Genomic DNA, 20,185 nt, shown 5'->3' with positions numbered 1-20,185 from the left:
ACCCCCCATCTCCTTGAGTTCCTCACCTACAAATTAGAAATAGCAAGAGTGCCTACTTCATAAGGTTGTTATTAGCATTTAAGTAGTAAATGCAATGATAAATGAGTTCATATGTACAAAAACTTAAAATTGTGGCTGCACATTAGGTAGAATTTGCAAAATCAATCCCTAAATAAAATCAAATAACATTTCCTTAGGTTTCACTAGACATACTATCTCATTTCATCACAGCAATCCTATGAATTATGTACAGCTATTATCCTTATTTACAGATGAAGAAACTGAAGCTTAATGGGCTTTAGGTGCTTGTTAAAACCAAAAACTAGCAAAACTAGGATTGGAATTCCAATTTTGTGGCAGCAGAGCCTGAACCTTTAACTACCAAATGAATTTTCTTTTCAGATACAATCACTTAGAAATATATGTCCATCAAACCAGTTAATCCTAAAGGGAACCAGTCCTGAATATTCATTGGAAGGACTGGTGCTGAAGCTGAAGCTCCAATACTTTGGTCACATGATTTGGACTGACTCATTAGAAAAGACCCTGATGCTGGGAAAGATTGAGGGCAGGAAGAGAAGGGGACGACAGAGGATGAGATGATTGGATGGCATCACCGACTCAATGGAGATGAGTTTGAGTAAACTCCGGGAGTTGGTGATGGACAGGGAGGCCTGGCGTGCTGCAGTCCATGGGGTTGCAAAGAGTCGGATACGACTGAATATATATATATGTATATATATATATTATGTATATATATACATATATATATTATGAAAATTTAAGAAAACTACTTTCTTAAAACCAAATTTTATTTAATTTTTTAATTGTCATAATGTTCTAAAAAGATTTCAAAAGGAAAATTTTCTAAAATTCTAACAACAAATCAATAAAAGTTTAGTAGGCAGCAAGTCAAAGAAGGTAATATATTTTATTGTTAAATGTGAATAAAAGAATTGAGCTTAAATATCTATGTCACTAGTCCTTAGAAATGCAGTATGCTCCGCCTAAAAGACCTTGGATATTGAAGGATTTTATGAGCACTGTCATGATTATTTTGTGGTACAGGAAGTATATAAGAATTACGGATAGTTTCCTGGTTAAAAAAAAGAAATGCAATGACTTCTGTCAGGTCATCTTTGGAGCTTAGACAATGAATTGAATTTGAATGAATAGCTTTGAATTATAATTGCTCTAACACCATAGGTCTGTATTACTAAGCGACTTCATGGGATTTGAGGGTGTTGTCACTGTGTTTTATGCTCTCAAGCTTATAAACATGACATGAGGTATTCTCTACTGTTAACGATTTTATAATGTAATAGAACAGCAAAATAGCCAGGCAGAGGTTTTATTAAAAAGCAAACAAGCAGTGCAAACATAAAGTGTACTGCTAACATGGCCAGAAATGGGAAAAATTTAAGCATATAAACATAGTGATGTTGCATTACTCTGTGTTTACCCTGGCAGGATGAACTAAATAATATAGTCAGAAAAACATACTAAGAAATAGGCCAATGGCAACAGAGGAATCACAATGAAGGAACAGCACAAGCCACTTGCCCTGTTGAAGCAAGAACTGTCCAGATGAATGAGATTTGGTCAAGATGGTGATGACACAGTAGAAACACCCAATACCACCATTGTAGAAATAAAAGGTACTCTTCCTGCCTTGGGCTGTTAACTCTTACATTCTCAGAGTCACTCTACAATAGTTATAAGCTCCTTATATGTTCTTTAAGAATTCATTTGCTGCACAAAGTGAGTGTAGAACCTAGACCACAGATGCATAAGACGCAGCATTAATTCTTAAGGGGAGCCACTAGAGGAGGAGAAAGAGAAAAGGCAATAGATGGTCCCACGTTGCCCTCCTTCCCAGCACTCATCACACGTATGATTTCACGGTGATGTCTGAGATTCCTGTGCGGTCAGGGGCCTTGTTTGTCATTTCGCTGACACATTCCAACTGCCTGACACATAGTAGTTACTCCACAAATATTTGTTCATTGATGTAGGCGATTTGTTTGCCAGTAGGTAAATTTGTTTTGTGTTTGTCCTGAATGAAATTTTATTGTTCTTGGTGGAGGAAAAAAAGCATATTTGTGAAATTATACAGGAAAGGACTGCCAGAATTCTAGGATGGTGGTAGCAAGGCTTCCACAGAGAACATCCTGGTTTTCTTTATTAACTTCCAAACTCTTCCATTTCCTAAGTTGCACATATGGAACAAGTCCAGTGAAAGAAGATGACCAGCAAGAAAAGGATGGATTGGAGTTGGGCGAGACAGGCTTCCCTGGTGGCTCAGTGGTAAAGAATCCAGCTGCCAGTGCAGGAGGCACAGGTCCCGTCCTTGAGTCGCGAAGACCCCCTGGAGGAGGCAACGGCAGCCCACGCCACTGTTCTCACCTGGGAGATCCCACGGACAGAGGCGCCTCCCTGGTTACTGTCCGCGGGGCCGCAAAAGCGCTGGACACGAGTTAGCGACTAAAGCAACAACAAAGACAGCAGGAAGGAAGACCATTTAGCGCACAGACCTCTGCCCCTCATTCTCTCAGCTGCAAGCTGGTGATTATTTTTTGAGACTATTCTGAGACAACAGTGATTTTTATAGACTATTCTAAAAGAATGAATTTTAGACTATAATTAGACCTGAATATATATATTATATATAATATATATAATATATTAATATTTAATATATATTCAGGTATATAAGAAACTGATGCGTAGTCCACATTCAATAAATCTCACTGAATCTAATGAGTACAAGTATTGTCCTTTAGAAGAAATATTTCCAGGAGGAAGAGAGAAAGTTGCCTAAAGTTTACATGGAAACTAGGATATAGGAAACTCCAAGATCCCCATTTTCAAGTGCTTGCTAAGGGACTTCCCAGATCATTCTCCTTGAGGAAAGTTCTCCAATCCTTTTCCAGTTTACTGGAATAAAGATGCTTCCTCATGCACTCAACCTGCCTGAGTTAAGACCCTCGCTCCTATCTGGGCAGCGTCGTTTTGGAACATCCTTCTTGATCTCTGACCTGACGGTCTGAGATTCGTCACGGTTCCCTTCAGGAGCTTGTTAATAGATGAAAGTGTTAGCTGCTCAGTCGTGTCCTACTCTTTGCGACCCCATGGACTGCAGCCCACCAGGCTCCTCTGTCCATGGGATTCTTCAGGCAAGGATACTGGAGAGGGTGGCCATCCCCTTCTCCAGGGGATCTTCTGACCCAGGGATCGAACCCAGGTCTCCAGCATTGCAGGCAGATTCTTTACCATCTGAGCCACCAGGGAAGCCCTTTTAATGGGAACGTCTGGAAAAACAGGTTTTGAGACTAAACGTCGGCTCAACCCAGCCTCTTTCAAGGGACATTTCACCAGTAATTCCAAAATTAATTTTAAAAACTCTATACATTCCACTCTGTGGTGTAACATTTTAAAAACTGAGTTGTGATATTTTATTCAGATCTTAAAAATGAGTATCAGGTGAACTAAGGGATACTGAGCTCATTTCTACTGCTGCTCCTTACTAGTAGCATAAACAGTAATCAGATCAGTAGGTCCTGTGTGTCTCCTTGACACCCACAGACTTTGAGAGCTGAGTATGTAAAGTGTCATTGTGGAAAAGACAATCTGGACCTTTCAGTAGCAAAGCAACTGAAAGATTATACTCTGCTGAAATTGACTCGGAACAAATGCCTTTGCGGTGCATTAAAGTCACCATAATACTGTTTGCTTACTTCCTGAACAAACATTGTCCTTAAGAATGGAGTCTGTTGGCAAGAGTTAGTCCTTATCTAGCAAAGTTTTTCAAAGCTGGTAGCAATCGCAGTGAGCTCTGAATCTGGGTGGGCATGTGGTGTTGAATGCTCTGGCGTGGGAACCTTACTCTGATGATCCCTGAGCTAAAAACACGATGCAGAACACAAAAGGCATCCCGACTAGGGGACTGGCAACGCTCCCCTTTTCTGTAACCAAACCAGCATGATTCGTCATTGCTGAACCATCTCCACTTCTGCTCTCCCCGTCAGCCTTTGCTGCCTTGTGTCGTGGTGGCTTGCTGGTCTTCTCTAGGAAGAATTTAGATCTCTCTTAAATGAGACCCAGAATACCATGCTAGCCTTCTGAACATATGGAGACTAGGAAATGTGATGCTATATACCTACAGGAGAAGCATTCCCTTTCTTAAACAGAACTGTGAAGTTGCTACCCTCCGGCATTTTCCAGGATGTGCAGGAAGTAGGATCGTAATACAGGTTCACTTTGTAAAATGCAAATCATCCTAATGAATGAATAAAACTTATCAATAATCTTCGAACTGGTTCAAAACTGAGAAATGAGTATGTCAAAGCTGTGTATTATCACTCTGCTTATTTAATTTATATGCAGAGTACATCATGCAAAATGCTGGACTGGATGAATCCCAAGGTGGAATCAAGAGTGCCAGGAGAAATATCAATAACCATAGATATGTAAATGATACCTCTTTAATGGCAGAAAGTGAAGAGGAACTAAAGAGCCTGTTGATGAAGTCGAAAAAGGAGAGTGAAAAAGCTGGCTTAAAACTCAACATTCAAAAAACTAAGGTCATGGCATCTGGTCCCATCACTTCATGGTAAACAGACAGGGAAAATGTGAAAACAGTATCATATTTCACTTTCTTGGGCTTCAAAATCACTGCAGATGGTGATTGCAGCCACAAAATTAAAAGACGCTTGCTCCTTGGAAGAACTGCTATGATCCAACTAGACAACATATTAAAAAGCAGTGGCATCACTTTGCCAAAAATGGTTCATATAGTCAAAGCTATGGTTTTTCTAGTAGTCATGTATGAATGTGAGAGTTGTATCATAAAGAAGGTTGAGCACCAAAGAATAGATGCTTTGGAAATGTAGTGCTGGAGAAGACTCTTGAGAATCCCTTGGACAGCAAGGAGGTCAAACCAGTCAGTCCTAAAGGAAATCAAACCTGAAATTCATTGGAATGACTGAGGCTGAAGCTGAAGCTTTAACACTTTGGCCACCTGCTGCGAAGAGCTGACCCATTGGAAAAGACCCTAATGCTGAGAAAGACTGAAGGCAAGAGGAGAAGGGGGTAACAGAGGATGAGATGGTTGGATGGCATCACTGACTCAGTGGACATGAATTTGAGCAAACTCCAGTAGATAGTGAAGGACAGGGAAGCCTGGCGTGCTGCAAGCCATGGGGATGCAGAGTCAGACACAACCGAGTGACTGAACAACCATAGTAATCTTACTACCCAAAGACATGTACTCAGATTTTGGTACACAATCTCTAGATGTGCAAAGTCAACTGGAGAGAAAGAGAAAGGAGAGAGAAGGAAGAAAAAGGGAAGGAGGGGGGGAGAGGGAGGACAAGTTAAGACATTCTTCTTTGATTTGCTTGCTTCATTTGTCAGTAATTTTTGAATGTTCTTCTATATCAAGTAATATATTTCTATCAGGTAATCTTTAATGACAAAACCGTTTTCTAGTACGTTGTGTGCCATGATTCATTTCTCAAATCCTTTAGAGTTAGGCATTTTGGGTTGTCAGTTTTGTTTGACAGGCGACTATGTGGTGATCCTATTGCAAAACATGTACATAAATATTTACACACTTAGCTTCTTTTCCCTTGGTGTAAATTTACAAAAGCTGGAAGAATAGGGCCATTTCAAGCTTTTGGTGCATCATTTCCTCTGAGAGGCATGCTTGGTGTCCTAGACCAGAGTTCTCATTGCTCAGGAACAATCAACCAAATATGGTGAAAGGGGAATCTCCTTAGGAAAATATGTATCAGGCTTCTGTCCTCATTTGAAGGAAATTTGAGCTTCCCTAAACCTTGCAGACTGGCCTTGGCACCCTCAGCATACCCACTGGGCCAGGTTTGACCACCTGTGATAGTTGAAGGTGGCTTGGAGAAATGAGAAATTCCTATCTTTAACAAGGTGCTAGGAACTACCTGCCTGCCCTAGGGGAGAAAAAGGGAACATTGTCATTCTCCATTAAGTGGGATTTAGGAAATCTAAATCCATCTTCTCTCTACAATAGAGCCTCAAATCACAGATCTGCCAGCTTTGAAGCATGGTTCTCCCAGCTGTGACTTATATTCACAGAGTGCAACTGCACTGTACTTGTCATTTTCTCTATCATGCTTCCAAGAATCCACCCATGCTTTCTCTCTTATGTAATTTTTATAATCCTCGCTAAACTATAAACCTTTCTGTGGACACTCCCTTCTCACCCTCTTTTATTTACCACATGCACTTCCCTATTGCACAAAATTCCCACATCTATATTTAATCCCTGTTCCTGAGTCTCCTTCCAGAGGACCCGAGTCTTTCTGAGAAAGGGCAGGAATGGGATCACTAATGATCTGGGGGTAACATGGGGAGCAGTAGCAAGCATCATGGAAAACAACATAAACACTTTCTGCTGATTGTACTCAAAATTTTCAGCAATTGCTTTGAGTTAAAAGTTAATTTACACAAAGTCACGATGAGATAGCATGTTACATCTCCCAGGATGGTGTTGATGACGGTACAGAGAAATTGGAAAGCTTGTGCATGGCTGGTGGAATATAAAATAGTAAAGCAGCGTTGAAAACAGCTTGACTGTCCCTCACAAAGTGAAACATACACTACCATGTGGTCCCGCAATTCCACAACTAGGTATATACCCAAAGGATTGAGAGCAGGATCCCAAACAGATATTTATGCCAATGTTCACAGCAGCATTACTCGCAATTGTCCGAACGTAGAAACAATCCGAGTGCCCATCAACAAATGAATGGATAAACAGATTAATGCATCATATATGCAATGGAATATTATTCAGTCATAAAAAGAAGTGAAGCTCTAATACATGCAGTAACATGGATAAATCTTGAAAACGTTATGCTGAGTAAGCAAATTAGACACAAAAGAACTCCACTCCCATGGACTATCTAAAATGGACAAATTTGTAAAAGCAGAAAGCCCTAGAGGTTACAGGTCTGAGAGGAGGGAGGGATGGGGGGTTATTGCTTCATGATTACAGAGTTTCTATTGCGGTCATGAAAATATTTTGGAAATAAATAGCGGTGATGGTTGCACAATATTGTGAATGTAATTAATGCCACTGAATCGAACAATTAAAATGACAAATTGAGTGCGTGCTGAGTGATTCAATCGTGTCCAGATCTTTGTGACTCCATGGACTATAACCCGCCAGGCTCCTCTTTCCACGGAATTCTCCAGGCCAGAATACTGGAGTGGGTTGCCATTCCCTTCTCCAGGGGACTTCCCAACCCAGGGATCGAATCCACGTCTCCTGCTTCGGCAGGCGGATTCTTTACCACTAGTGCCACCTGGATTTTATGGTAATTCTGTATATTTTATTGCCATGAAAGAAGTCAAAATGTAATACACCAAAAAACTTTGAATTTTACACCTGAAGTGGGTGAATTGTAATGGTATGTGGACTATATCCGAATAGTGTTATTTTTTAAGTTCTCTTATAAAAATTCTCCCTCTTTGCATCTGAATTACTTTTCTTAAGAAAGCACAGGGAGATTGGAACGTATTTTTAAAATTAGGTTTCAGTGGCTTATTTTTTTTTTGTTCTACCTACAGTTCCCAGTAGTACAGAAATACGCCTTATCTGCACTAGGCTACGGGAGCATTCATGTTCAGTCACTTCAGTCATGTCCAACTCTTTGCAATCCCATGGACTGTAGCCCGTCAGGCTCCTCTGCCCGTGGGATTCTCCAGGTAAGAATACTGAAGTGGGGAGCCATTCCTTTCTCCAGGGGATCTTCCCAATCTCAGGACTGAACCAGAGTCTCCTGCGTTGCAGGCAGGTTCTTTACCACTGAGCCATCAGGAAAGCCCTGAGCAACGCAGCCTCTGATACGGATGCTTTTCATCAGAGCTTGGCTTCGTGCTGGAGAATCCCAAGGACGGAGCCTGGCAGGCTACAGTCTGTGGGGTCGCAAGAGTCGTACACGACTGAGCAACTAAGCACACAGACTTTGTGCTGTGAAAAGGGCGAAAACCACTCTCAATGATGGAAGCAAAAATCAGCTAACCTAAGGCTGAGGAGGTAACTCCCACTTTTTAATTCTTGAAATATTTTCAAAAACTAGTTTGGGGAAAATAATATATACCCATTTTTGCACCAGACATAGAAAACAAAGCACAACTTTTGGAGGAAAATCTTTATTATGTTTCAACACCCAAGGATACGGAATAAGACTAGGAAAAAGACTGACCCAAATGCATGGGGAAACATCTACATTGAGGAGGATGGACAATCTGCAGGGCATCATGATGGGCTTTGGATCCTTCTTCCCCTCCTTTTTGGATGGACCATCTAACATTTTCCAGTTTTGCTTAGCTTCTTATCCATTGTCCTTCTTATATGAAATAAAAATAATACAAAAAAAGAATAATACAAATTAGGGTAGTCATGAAGATTAAATGAAATATTTTGTAAAGTGATCAATAGCATGTTATTCTCAGCAGTGAACAAGGAACACCATGTAAGAATCAGCTCATGAGGATTTGTTTGATCATGTTTAAATGTCTCAAGCAGTGGCTAAAGGTTTTATTCTCTCCTTCTTCCAGCAGAACTGTTTTTAACATCAGTCATTATTGAAGTATAGTTGATTTACAGTGTTGTGTTGGCTTCAGGCATACAGCAAAATGAATCAGTTATACATATACAGACATCCACTCATCTTTAGATTCTTTCCCCAAGTAGGTCACAACAGTATTAAGTATTGGAGTTTCAGCTTCAGCATCAGTCCTTCCAATAAATATTCAGGACAGATTTCCTTTAGGATGGACTGGTTGGATCTTCTTGCTGTCCAAGGAAGGACTGATGTTGAAGCTGAAATTCCAATACTCTGGCCACATGATGCAAAGAGCTAGCTCATTGGAAAAGACCCTGATGCTGGGAAAGATTGAGGGCAGGAGGAGAAGGGGACAACAGAGATGGTTGGATGGCATCACTGACTCAATGGACATGAATTTAAGTAAACTCCGGGAGTTGATGATGGATAGGGAGGCCTGGCGTGCTGCAGTCCATGGGGTCATAAGGAGTCGGACACGACAGAGTGACTGAATTGGGCTGAACTGATCAGTCCTTCCAATGATTATTCAGGACTGATTTCTTTTAGGATGGACTGGTTGGATCTCCTTGCAGTCCAAGGGATTCTCTAGAGTCTTCTTCAATATCATAGTTCAAACGCATCAAAAGTGCTGAGCTCTTCAGCATTCAGCTTTCTTTATAGTCCAACTCTCACATCCATGCATGACTACTGGAAAAACCACAGCCTTGACTACATGGACCTTTGTTGGCAAAGTAATGTCTCTGCTTTTTAATATGCTGTCTAGGTTGGTCATAGCTTTTCTTCCAATGAGCAAGCGTCTTAATTTCATGGCTGCAGTCACCATCTGCAGTGTGATTTTGGAACCCCCAAAAATAAAGTCTGTCACTGTTTCCATTGTTTCCCCATCTTTTTGTCATGAAGTTATGGGACCAGATGCCATGATCTTAGTTTTCGAATGTTGTTTTAAGCTAGCTTTTTCACTCTCCTCTTTCACCTTAATCAAGAGGCTCTTTACTTCCTCTTCACTTTGTGCCATAAGGGTGGTGTCATCTGCACATCTGAGGTTATTGATATTTCTCCTGGCAATCTTGATTCCAGCTTGTGTTTCATCCAGCCCGGCGTTTCTCATGATGTACTCTGCACATAAGTTATATAAGCAGGGTGACAATGTATAGCCTTAAGGTACTCCTTTCCTGATTTGGGACCAGTCTGTTGTTCCATGTCTGGTTCTAACTGTTGCCTCTGGACCTGCATACAGATTTCTCAGGAGGCAGATCAGGTGGTCTGATATTCCCATCTCTTTAAGAATTTTCCAGTTTGTTGTGATCCACACAGTCAAAGGCTTTTGCTTAATCCATAAAGCAGAAGTAGATGCTTTTCTGGAACTCTCTATATTTATGATCCAGCAGATGTTGGCAATTTGATCTCTGGTTCCTCTGCCTTTTCTAAATCCACCTTGAACATCTGGAAGTTCACAGTTCACATACTGTTGAAGCCTGGCTTGAAGAATTTTGAGCATTACTTTGCTAGTGTGTGAGATGAATGCAGTTGTGCTGTAGTTTGAGCATTCTTTGGCATTGCCTTTCTTTGGGATTGGAATCAAAACTGACCTTTTCCAGTCTTGTGGCCACTGCTGCATTTTCCAAATTTGCTGGCATATTGAGTGCATCACTTTCACAGCATCATCTTTCAGGATTTGAAATAGCCCAACTGGAATTCCATCAACTCAACTAGCTTTGTTCATAGTGATGCTTCCTAAGGCCCACTTGACTTCACATTCCAGGATGTCTGGCTCTAGGTGAGTGATCATGCCACCATGATTATCTGTGTCATGAAGATCTTTTTCATTTTTTTATTGAGTGAAGTGAAGTCGCTCAGTCGTGTCCAACTCCTTGCAACCCCATGAACTGTAGCCTACCACACTCCTCCGTCCATGGGATTTTCCAGGCAAGATTCCTGGAGTAGGTTGCCATTTCCTACTCCAGTTTTTTTATTAGAGAAATGCAAGTCACAACTACAGTGAGGTATCACCTGATACCAGTCAGAATGGCCATTATCCACAAATCTACAAACAATAAATGCTGGGGAGGGTGTGGAGAAAAAGGAGCCCTCCTACACTGCTGGTGGAAATGTGAATCAATATAGCCACTGTGGACAATATTATGAAGGTTCCTTAAAAAGCTTTTAAAAAGAGCTATCATATGGTCCAGCCATCCCACTCCTGGGCATATATACTAAGAAATCCTTAATTTGAAAATGATATGTGCAATGTTCATTGCAGCACTGTTTACAATAACCAGGACATGTAAGCAATGTAAATGCCTGTAAAGAGAGGAATAGATGAGGAGGACGCTGTGCATATATAAAACTGAATATTAATCAGCATAAAAAAGAGTGAAATGATGCCATTTGCAGCAACATGGATTGATCTAATGATTGTCATACTAAGTGAAATAAGTCAGACACAGAACGACAAATACCATATATCGCTTATATGTGGAATCTAATAAAAGGGGACAAACGGACTTATCTACAAAACAGAGCAGAGTCACATGTGTAGAAACAAACTTATGGATGCATAGGATAAGTGGGGAGAGGTAAACTGGGAGATTGGGATTGATGTATACACAGTAGTATATATAAAATAAATAATTAATAAGGACTTCCTGCATATCACAGGGAATTCTACTCAATACTTTGTAATGGTCTATATGGGAAAAGAATCTTTATAAAAGGAGATGTGTGTTACTGATTCATTTTGCTGTACCCCTGAAATTAGCACAACATTGTAAATCAACAAGACTCCAGTAAAAATCTTTTGAAAAAATGTAAAGCTCATAGGAGCCAAGAGTTAAATGGTGGCTTCCCAGGGTTGAAGGAGTAAGGAAGTGGGCAAATGTTTGTCAAAGAGTGAAAGCTTTTCATTGCATGAATGGATGAAGAAGCATTGGGGATCTAATGTGCAACATGGTTAATAATAATGTAATTAATAATATTTCATTATATACCTGAAATTTGCTAAAATGGTAAATTTTTAGAGTTCTTGCCATCAAAAAAAAGATAATGATGTAAGGTGATGGATATGCTAATTAACCTGAGTGTGGTAATCATTTTATAATGCATATGTATATAACATATATTGTCATTACATTATCCATCTTTAAAAACTGAAAGATATATTATTTTTATTTGTCAGTCATACTTCAGTAAAACCGGGGAAGGGAATTATTTTAAAATTTTAATTAATATAAATCACAAAATGTGGCATCTCTTCTTCGATCATATCTCTGTCTCTAACCACATGCAGATATGGTTCTCTGCTTTTAAGAATTCGTGTGATCAGACTGAACCCACCTGGATTATCCGAGATACGGTCCCATCTCAGTGTCTGTTCGTTTACTCACATCTGTGAAGTCCCTGTTGCCATGTGAGCTGACCTACTGGCAGCTTCTGAGCATTTGGATATAAGCATCTTTCAGGGCCACTTTATAACAGTGAGGATATACACCTCCACGCAACGCCTGCTCTGAGCGTGTGTCTCCATACATCCCATAGGGTGCTCTGATCTCAAACCCAGAACCTAGTCCAAATAAGCCTTGGTTTAAGTTACAGTCTTCTACGACCAAACCAAAACCTACCTTATTGTCGTTACCCAGGTCAATTTTTTACAGACTCTTACATCACAGGTTGATGGACTTAATTTCCAATGTGCCTTTTACTCTTTTCTGGAAAATGATAGTAAGAGGCATAAGACTTTGTTAGAAGCTGTATTAAACTCTGGGAAAGCTGACAAGGGAGAGAAGAAAGACAACACATTAAAACAGTTGAAAATAACACCACAGAACTGGTAATTAACAAGTATCATTACCTAATGCTATAAAGAGCTTATTGTGCCTATGCATCATAAGATTGAAGGCAGGAGGAAAAATTGAAGGCAGGAGGAGAAGGGGACCACAGAGGATGAGATGGCTGGATGACATCACCGACTCGATGGACATGAGTCTGAGTAAGCTCCGGGAGTTGGTGATGGACAGGGAGGCCTGGCGTGCTATGATTCACGGGGTCGCTAAGAGTCGGACATGACTGAGCGACTGAACTGAACTGAAATGTGCCTATACAAAAAGAAAAAAAATCTTTATAATAGGCTCTCCTGATGCTCCAGTAACTCTGGGTCTATAGTTTTGCATTTTCACACCTGGAGCCATACCTCTTACCCCATACCTCCCAGGAGGCGAGCAGCTCACTTCCTCCTGCAGTGGGGTGACATTTGTTTCTACGGAATCTTCAAGAGCATGCATCTCACTGTTGTATTGTATTGTGCTCTGATATAAGAGATGCAGCTTTGCATTATCTTTCCTAATTAAAAAAACCTCACTCAAAAAAAAAAAAAAAACCTCACTCAAGAAAACTGGTAACACTGATAAGAAAATTGCAAAATGTCTTCAGAGTTCCATGCTATTCTAGAACACCAGCTGATACGCCACGCAGGTGTTAACTGAGCCATTTGCTTGAAAAACATTTGGCTTCCAAAAATAGGACCTGGTTTATAGAGTTCATTCTCTTTACTCATGGTTTTTTGAATGACTGCATGCCCTCCTTGTTAGAAGCAGGGGCTGAACTGTCTTTCTTTCTGGTATCCCTTGTAGTCTTATGATTCTATGCATCTGAATTTTACTCCCCTGTGTAGTGGGCAAAAGACTGTTGCCTCTGCACAAGTCCTTGTTTTTCTCTTTTAAATTTTTTATTGTTTATGCAATTTTTAGAAGTTACTATTTACAGTTGTTAAAAAATACTGGCTATACTCCCCACATTGTACAACACATCCTTGAGCCTATCTTACGCCCAGCGACTTGGTCCTCCCAGTGTCCCGCCCCGTACGGCCCCTGCCCCTCCCCACCGGGAACCACAGTTTCTTCTCCTCATCGGTGAGGCAGCTTCTCTCCTATTATGTTGACTAGTTTGTTGAAGTTTCAGAATTCCACGTGTTAACTGATATCATACAGTATTTGTCTTTGTCTGACTTACTTCACTTAACATAATGCCCCTCAAGTCCATCTGTGATGTTACAAATGGCAAACGTTTGTTCTTTGTCATGGCTGAGTGGTGTTCCATGATATAAATATACCACATCTTCTTTATCCACTCATCTATTATTATTTTTTTTTGGCTACACTGACCAGCAGGTGGGATCCTAGTTCCCCAAACAGGGATGGAAGCTCCCTGCATTGGAAGGCGGACGCTTAACCACGGGACTGCCGGGGAAGCCCCCTCCACTTGTCTGTTGATGGATACTTTGGTTGCGTCTATAACTCGCCAGATATAAATAATGCTGCGATGAACACTGAGGATGAAACACGCCCCTGTGTCCTTGTCTTTCGAAGTACAATGCTGACTCAAGAATTAGTGATCGGGAATTGTGAGGATGTAGAAACAAAGAAGGGAACGGCAACAATTTAGACCATAAGTCAGCCACACAGCAGAATGACCAGAATCCCAGTTCCCTGAAAGAATAGATAAGGGCCGGATACACATTCTGAAGCTGTTTTTACCGGCAGAAGGCCCCCTTCCAGGTGGAAACTTCTGACCAGGAGAGCATAAACCCTAGACTGGCTGACTCCCGAAGGTTGGTGATGCTTGGAACCTCACCTTGATGCCAACCAGTGCAAGGACTGCCCACCAGCTGATCATGCCCTGCCCCGGTAATGCCGTGAAACCCCTCACCACCCCTCCAGACACAACCTGGAGGGCGTCAGCCCACTGGGGCCCCCTTTGCCTGGCAAAGCAATAAAAGCAACTCTTTTCCACTTCACCCCAGACTGTGTCTCGTGTTTCTATTCGGCACCCATGAACAGAGGCTGAGTATCTGCAACGAGGAGCCTGTATTTTTTCAAGTTAGTGCTTCTGGCTTTTTTTCAGCTATACACCCAGGAGTGGGATTGCTATGTCATAGGTCCTTTATAGTAACCGCTCACCTTTCCTAAACGCCAGCTGACTCTCTCGGGCTGTCCTTTCATATGTCAAGGGTCATTAGTAACTAGGACTCCCCGTGCCGCTTGACCAACGAGAGGAAGCCTCTCGCAAGCCCTCCCTGCTAGCCTGTGAGGCCGGCTTCCACTGAAAGCAGCGCCTGATGTAAGGCTCTTTTATAGTTACCTTGTTAAATTCTCACTTTACCAGGAGAAGGCCGGGGATGTTTGTGGAGATACAGTTGCTTCGTTACTCTTTCTGGAATGGTAGAGAATCTCAACAGGGCTCTGTCAGTGAAGGATAAAAACTTTCTCTCTCTGTCTCTCTCTCTCTGGGTCTCTTTCTGTATTTCTAGCACCACTAGTCTTCTCCCTGGCAGTACCAACACCCAGCACTGCACTCTTGCTGATAAAAGAAAGAGGAATTACTCATAAGTAATCTTTTTCTGAGTAGTACAGCCCAAAAGTTAAATATAGTTTATGTGTTTTTGCTACTTACACTCTTAAAATGCCACTACTGACTCTAAATTCACGCTGAAAAAAAAATTCAAGTTTAAGAACGTTTTTCTATTTTACAAAACAAATAAATGAATAGACTCCACACTTATACGGCCCTCTCTCACACAAGGCTGTGAACCCTTTCAAATCAGGAGCAATGTCTTAGTCACCTTCCAGTATCAGAGCTCATCACAATGCCTGCCACACAGTGGGGACTCAGGAAAGAATGGTTGCATGCTAAGTTGCTTCAGTCGTGTCCGACTCTTTGCAACCCCATGGACTGTAGCTCACCAGGCTCCTCTGTCCATGGGATTCTCCAGGCCAGAATACTGGAGTGGTTTGCCATTCCCTTCTCCGAGGGATCTTCCCAACCCAGGGATCAAACCCGTGTCTCTTACGTCTCCTGCATTGGCAAGTGGATTCTTTACCACTAGCACCACCACAATGACTGACACATAATAGGGACCAGGAAAGAATGGTTGAATACACCAACTGGTTAGGTGTTCGTTGGAAAGGTGTTCATTGGTAAGGTGTTCATTGGAAGGACTGATGTTGAAGCTGAAACTCCAGTACTTTGGCCATCTGATACGAAGAGCTGACTCATTGGAAAAGACCCTGATGCTGGGAAAGATTGAAGGCAGGAGGAGAAGGGGACGACAGAGGATGAGACAGTTGGATGGCATCACTGATTCAATGCACATGAGTTTGGGTAGACTCAGGGAGCTGGTGATGAACAGGGAGGCCTGGCGTGCTGCGGTCCATGGGGTCACAAAGAGTCAGACAGGACTGACAGACTGAACTGAACTGAACATTTACTTTTTATTAATTCACCAGTAACTATAACCTGTTTATAAATAAATGAGTTTGTTCAAAAGCATTCAGCAAGCACTCTGTGTCTGATACCATGTTAAAACTAGGGGATAAAACCATGAAGCCGACACAGCCCTGCCCCGGCAGAGAGGCAGCAGGCCGCAGTGGGAGAGGCAAATACAAAGAACTGTGTTAGAAGGTGGACGAGGGCCGCCAATGAAACAGACTGAAGCAGAGTTGAGAAAGCTCTTAGTTCTGCCCAGCAGACAGAGATGCTCACAGAAGGATCCTGAGAGGAGGCTCCTTGTGCTGGTCCTTACCGGACAAAGGAATAGAGAAAAGGAATCCGGTGGCAAAGGAAAAAAAGCATGAGCCCAAACAAAAGGAGCCAAGAACAGGGCTTGCTTAGAGCTCTGCAAGTTGTCTGGGAAGTCCAGACGCTGGGAGTGGGGGAGAGGTGCTTGCCACCAAGTGGAGAGAAATGAGTCTGGAAAGGGGGTCGGAGGCAGAGGGCAGCCTTTGAAGGTGAAGAGCCTTGATGCTAAGCCTCCGCTCTGTCTGTTGAGTCGCCCCCATCAGAGGTGTGCAGTCGGGGAAGAACCAGCAGGTCTGCATGGCAGAGAAGTGATCAGTACAGAGGGGAGGCTTTCGGGCTGAGGGCAAGAGAAGGGGCGGAGAGGATCATCAAACCCTGAGCAGGAGCACGCAGGCGTCCCAGCTCACGGCTCTTTGTGAAGCTGTGAAGGGCAGGCATTCAACAGCCCCATTCGTCCAGTCCTCACTGCATCCCACAGAGCCGAACTTAAAACATATTTCTCTGTGCAAAACGGCAAATGCATGGCTTTTGCCAGTCAAAATCGTGGCGACTCTTTGCACACCTATGTAACAAAAAAGGCATGTTCTGTCCTTGTTTGCTCCACCCTTAATCCCAACCCTGTGTGACAGCGTAGGCTGCGTATCTCTGCTTTATGAGAAGAGAGATTAGCGCCGCGGGGCACTGTCAACATCCTTCCACCGTTTGCCACCACCCTGCCACGGATGATGTCATGTGGAGCTGAGGAAACAGAGCAAGTTTTCCTCCCGTTCTCTCTGCTGAGCTTGCAGGCAGAGATGCCAGCTGGAGGGTTTCTGTTTCACTGAGGAAAGTAACTAGAGCTTTTGGAGTTTAAAAAAAACAAAAACAGGCTTTATCCTCCACATTATAAAATACATTGTAAGTTTCTGCAAATCTGGAACTTACAAGCATGGAGTCACAATCAATTATCTGATACTTTCAATTTTCCACTGCATTATCCAATCTATAAAAAGTAAAACAAACTATCAAAACTTGATAAAAGCAAGATGCACTAGAGAGTCATTGTCTCACTACTAAAAAAGGCAAAATTGTCAGTGTTCTTAGTGTGGAAGTAAGAAAATGAGTGGTTTTTTTTTTTCTTTTTCTCTCTTGTCTTCAATAAATGATATTTTAAAGCCGCTGTCTGCATGTGATAAATGCATTAACATTTCCCAGTAGAACCTGTGAATGGGCTGCACCAATTAAATCCTGCCTGTCTAAACTTCAGAGGCAAGATATCTTCTGGAAAAGCCCAGCTCTCCAAGTGGGACTCCCCTCCAGGATGGCCCCTCACAGTTCCAGGGGGCCAGGGTCTCTCACCTTTCCTGTGGCCCCTGAATAGCCCTTTGTGAGTGGCTCCTGACCGTCTTCTACTTCAATAGACCCCTTATTCAGAGTCAGGCTGCTTTCCGTCAGCTCTCTGGCCACCTCCCACAGCTTCTCAGCAAGCTAAAATTCTTTTCAGCCAGGCCAACTGAGCCACAGTCAACCTCCCGTGTGAGGCACAGCTTGCTTTTTAAATTACGTTAGTTAAATACACTAACTCAGGTGGCTGATTTTTGGTTTGCTTGTCTGGGGTTTGCTTGCTTTTCCTGTTGCTGCTGTTTTGTTCTATAAAGCTGTTACCTTTGGGTGGCGAGTTGGCTGGCTTTGCGCTCACATTGTGGTTGGCAGGGTAAATCGTAAATTGCCTCAGCCAGAAGCTTGCTGCCTAAAATGCTTGTACACAGGAAAAGAATTCAAGGAAAAATAAATGCCCTTAGGAGTATTATTTATAAAATTAAAAAATGGAGCTAAACTAGGTGCTCACTAGAGGAATTATAAATTACATATTTTAGAAGAAAATTAAAACAAAAGGGAAAAATTAAATAGAAAATGAAGATGTTTTTAGGAGTATTTTTTATAACAATAAAAAACAGAACTAATCTAAATGCTCACTAGGGGAATTATAAGCTATGATATAGTTCGTTTAAACTTGGTTGAGCAGCAGGAACATCATTGAAACATTATACATAAGCTAAATATGCAAGTTGGTGGAAGATATTTTTGAATACCAACTGCTCTGAGGGAAGCAAGAGGAAGGGGAGGACCCAAGGCCTTCCTGCTGGTGCCCCCACCCACCCTCCACTCTGCACGGGGCCCCAGGCCACCTCTGAGGCAACCACAGGGCACCGCGGAGCATGGGGCAAAACTGCTGCAAAACTACTACTGCATACCTGTTGCCACTAAAATTCAGTGTGCAGCCACGCAAGCAGAACGCTTCTGAGACGTGCTACAAAGTTATGATCAATGACAGAGGGGAACTCAGGCACACCACGTACACACAGGTACATGCCAGTGAATAAAATGTGCTTTGCGACCCCATGGACTGTAGCTGCCCCAGGCTCCTCTGTCCGTGGGATTCTCCAGGCAAGAATACTGGAGTGGGTTACCATTCCCTTCTCCGGGTCTAATCTTACAAGGTTGTTTTAGACTTAATGGAAATGTATTTTATCAATGTCACTGAAGAGCCCTAATGCTTTAGGCAATTAATGTGGCTTTCCTCAGTATTCTCATCTGTAAAATGGCAGTCACGGGGTTACCGTGAGCCTCAAGTGGGTTGATTTGTGTACACAGCATAAAACAATGGCTCGATAGATATTAACTATCATTAGTGATATCCTCAGTCCCTTACACGCAAGTGGTGTAAGGGACTGATGGCTCAGCTGGTGAAGACTCCGACTGCCATGTGGGAGACCTGGGTTCGATTTCTGGGTTGGGAAGATCCCCTGGAGCAGGGCATGGCAACCACTCCAGTGTTCTTACCTGGAAAGTCAAGCACAGCACACTCAAGATGGGTACCGTGGAGTCATGAAGAGTCGGACACAACTTGGCGACTGAGCAACAACAGCATTCCAGTGTAAAACTTCTGAGGCGAAGTGAGAGCAAAAGAGAAGCATTCAGATTTAGCCAGTTGCCCATCTCCCTTCTCTTTTGCTAAATGCTGTAAATGTCTGCCACGCTTGCTGTGGAAGGCCGCCCCTGATCTAACACCCTCCACCGCTGTAGAGGCTTCTAGATCTCCAAGCACCCCTTTTTTTAATACTCGATTAAAATTGTATATCCTTCTCAAACCTCTAATGCAATTAACAAAATCAGCACAGCAGGAAACTTCATTCTTCTTGGGTGTATACTGAATTGGGGAATTTTTGCTTTAGATTATTTTCACTTAATCTGATGTTCTGCACACATACAGACCAGAGAAGGTACTTGAAACAAGGCTTCAATATTTAAGTACATTGACTACATATTTAGTGGGAAGAGAAAGATCTATATTTAAGTGACAGGTGTCATATAAATACAATCAGTAGGCTGCTCTATGTCTTATTGTTTTTCTAACTTCTGTTATTCATCTGTTTGCTAACATTCCCTCTCCATCGTCTCATCCAAGCCTCTAATTTCTGAGGCTGATTCCTTTGCTTTAAGCTTACATCAGAAGCAGTGGCATCTTAAATATAGCATCGGTATTTATTTTTGTACCAACTTGAATTGGTTAATCAGCAAACCATAACTGGCTTACTTGATGTCTAAATATGTTGATTAAAGTCATGGTTTTTCTAAAGTTGACTCACTTTTACTATGGTATTTAAAGAAATACCATAGTAAGCTTCCGGGCTTACATTTTTTTTTTTTTTTTTTCTTGAGACTTTGTGAATGCTGGGATGTGGTGAATGTATTCTGCACGTGGGATGGGCTTACATTTGCGGACCAGGCAGTGGACTGTAGTGGGTTTAGTGGTGGCCACCCCCCAAAAGATATGTCCACCTGAAACCTGTGACTATGACCTTATTTGTAAAGAGGGTAATTAAGTTAAAGATGGTATCATCCTACATTAGTGTGTTCATATGCTCAGTTGTGTCCGACTTTGTGACCCCATGGACTGTGGCCCGCCAGGCTCCTCTGTCCGTGGGGTTTCCCAGGCAAGAATACTGGAGTGGGTTGCCATTTCC

At 42.2% G+C, this 20,185-nt stretch overlaps 1 protein-coding gene across 1 annotated transcript in view; it reads right to left on the bottom strand.

The window, feature by feature from the left end:
* Window positions 1-8,330: 8,330 nt before the first annotated feature.
* Window positions 8,331-20,185, bottom strand: part of LOC136144920 (carbonic anhydrase 13) — a 64,912-nt gene continuing 53,057 nt past the window's right edge. The window contains exons 7-8 of the mRNA XM_065902936.1: window positions 12,227-12,313; window positions 8,331-8,387 (exon numbers count right to left, since the gene is read on the bottom strand). Coding sequence (XP_065759008.1) covers window positions 12,269-12,313 — 45 coding nt within the window. The 3' untranslated portion in view covers window positions 8,331-8,387; window positions 12,227-12,268. The remainder of the gene's footprint in view (window positions 8,388-12,226; window positions 12,314-20,185) is intronic.

The sequence above is a fragment of the Muntiacus reevesi genome, chromosome 12 (genome assembly GCF_963930625.1).
Source record: "Muntiacus reevesi chromosome 12, mMunRee1.1, whole genome shotgun sequence".
NCBI classification, from domain to species: domain Eukaryota; kingdom Metazoa; phylum Chordata; class Mammalia; order Artiodactyla; family Cervidae; genus Muntiacus; species Muntiacus reevesi.
Note: the sequence above shows the minus strand (reverse complement) of the source record. Positions and strands in the feature narration are given on the sequence as shown.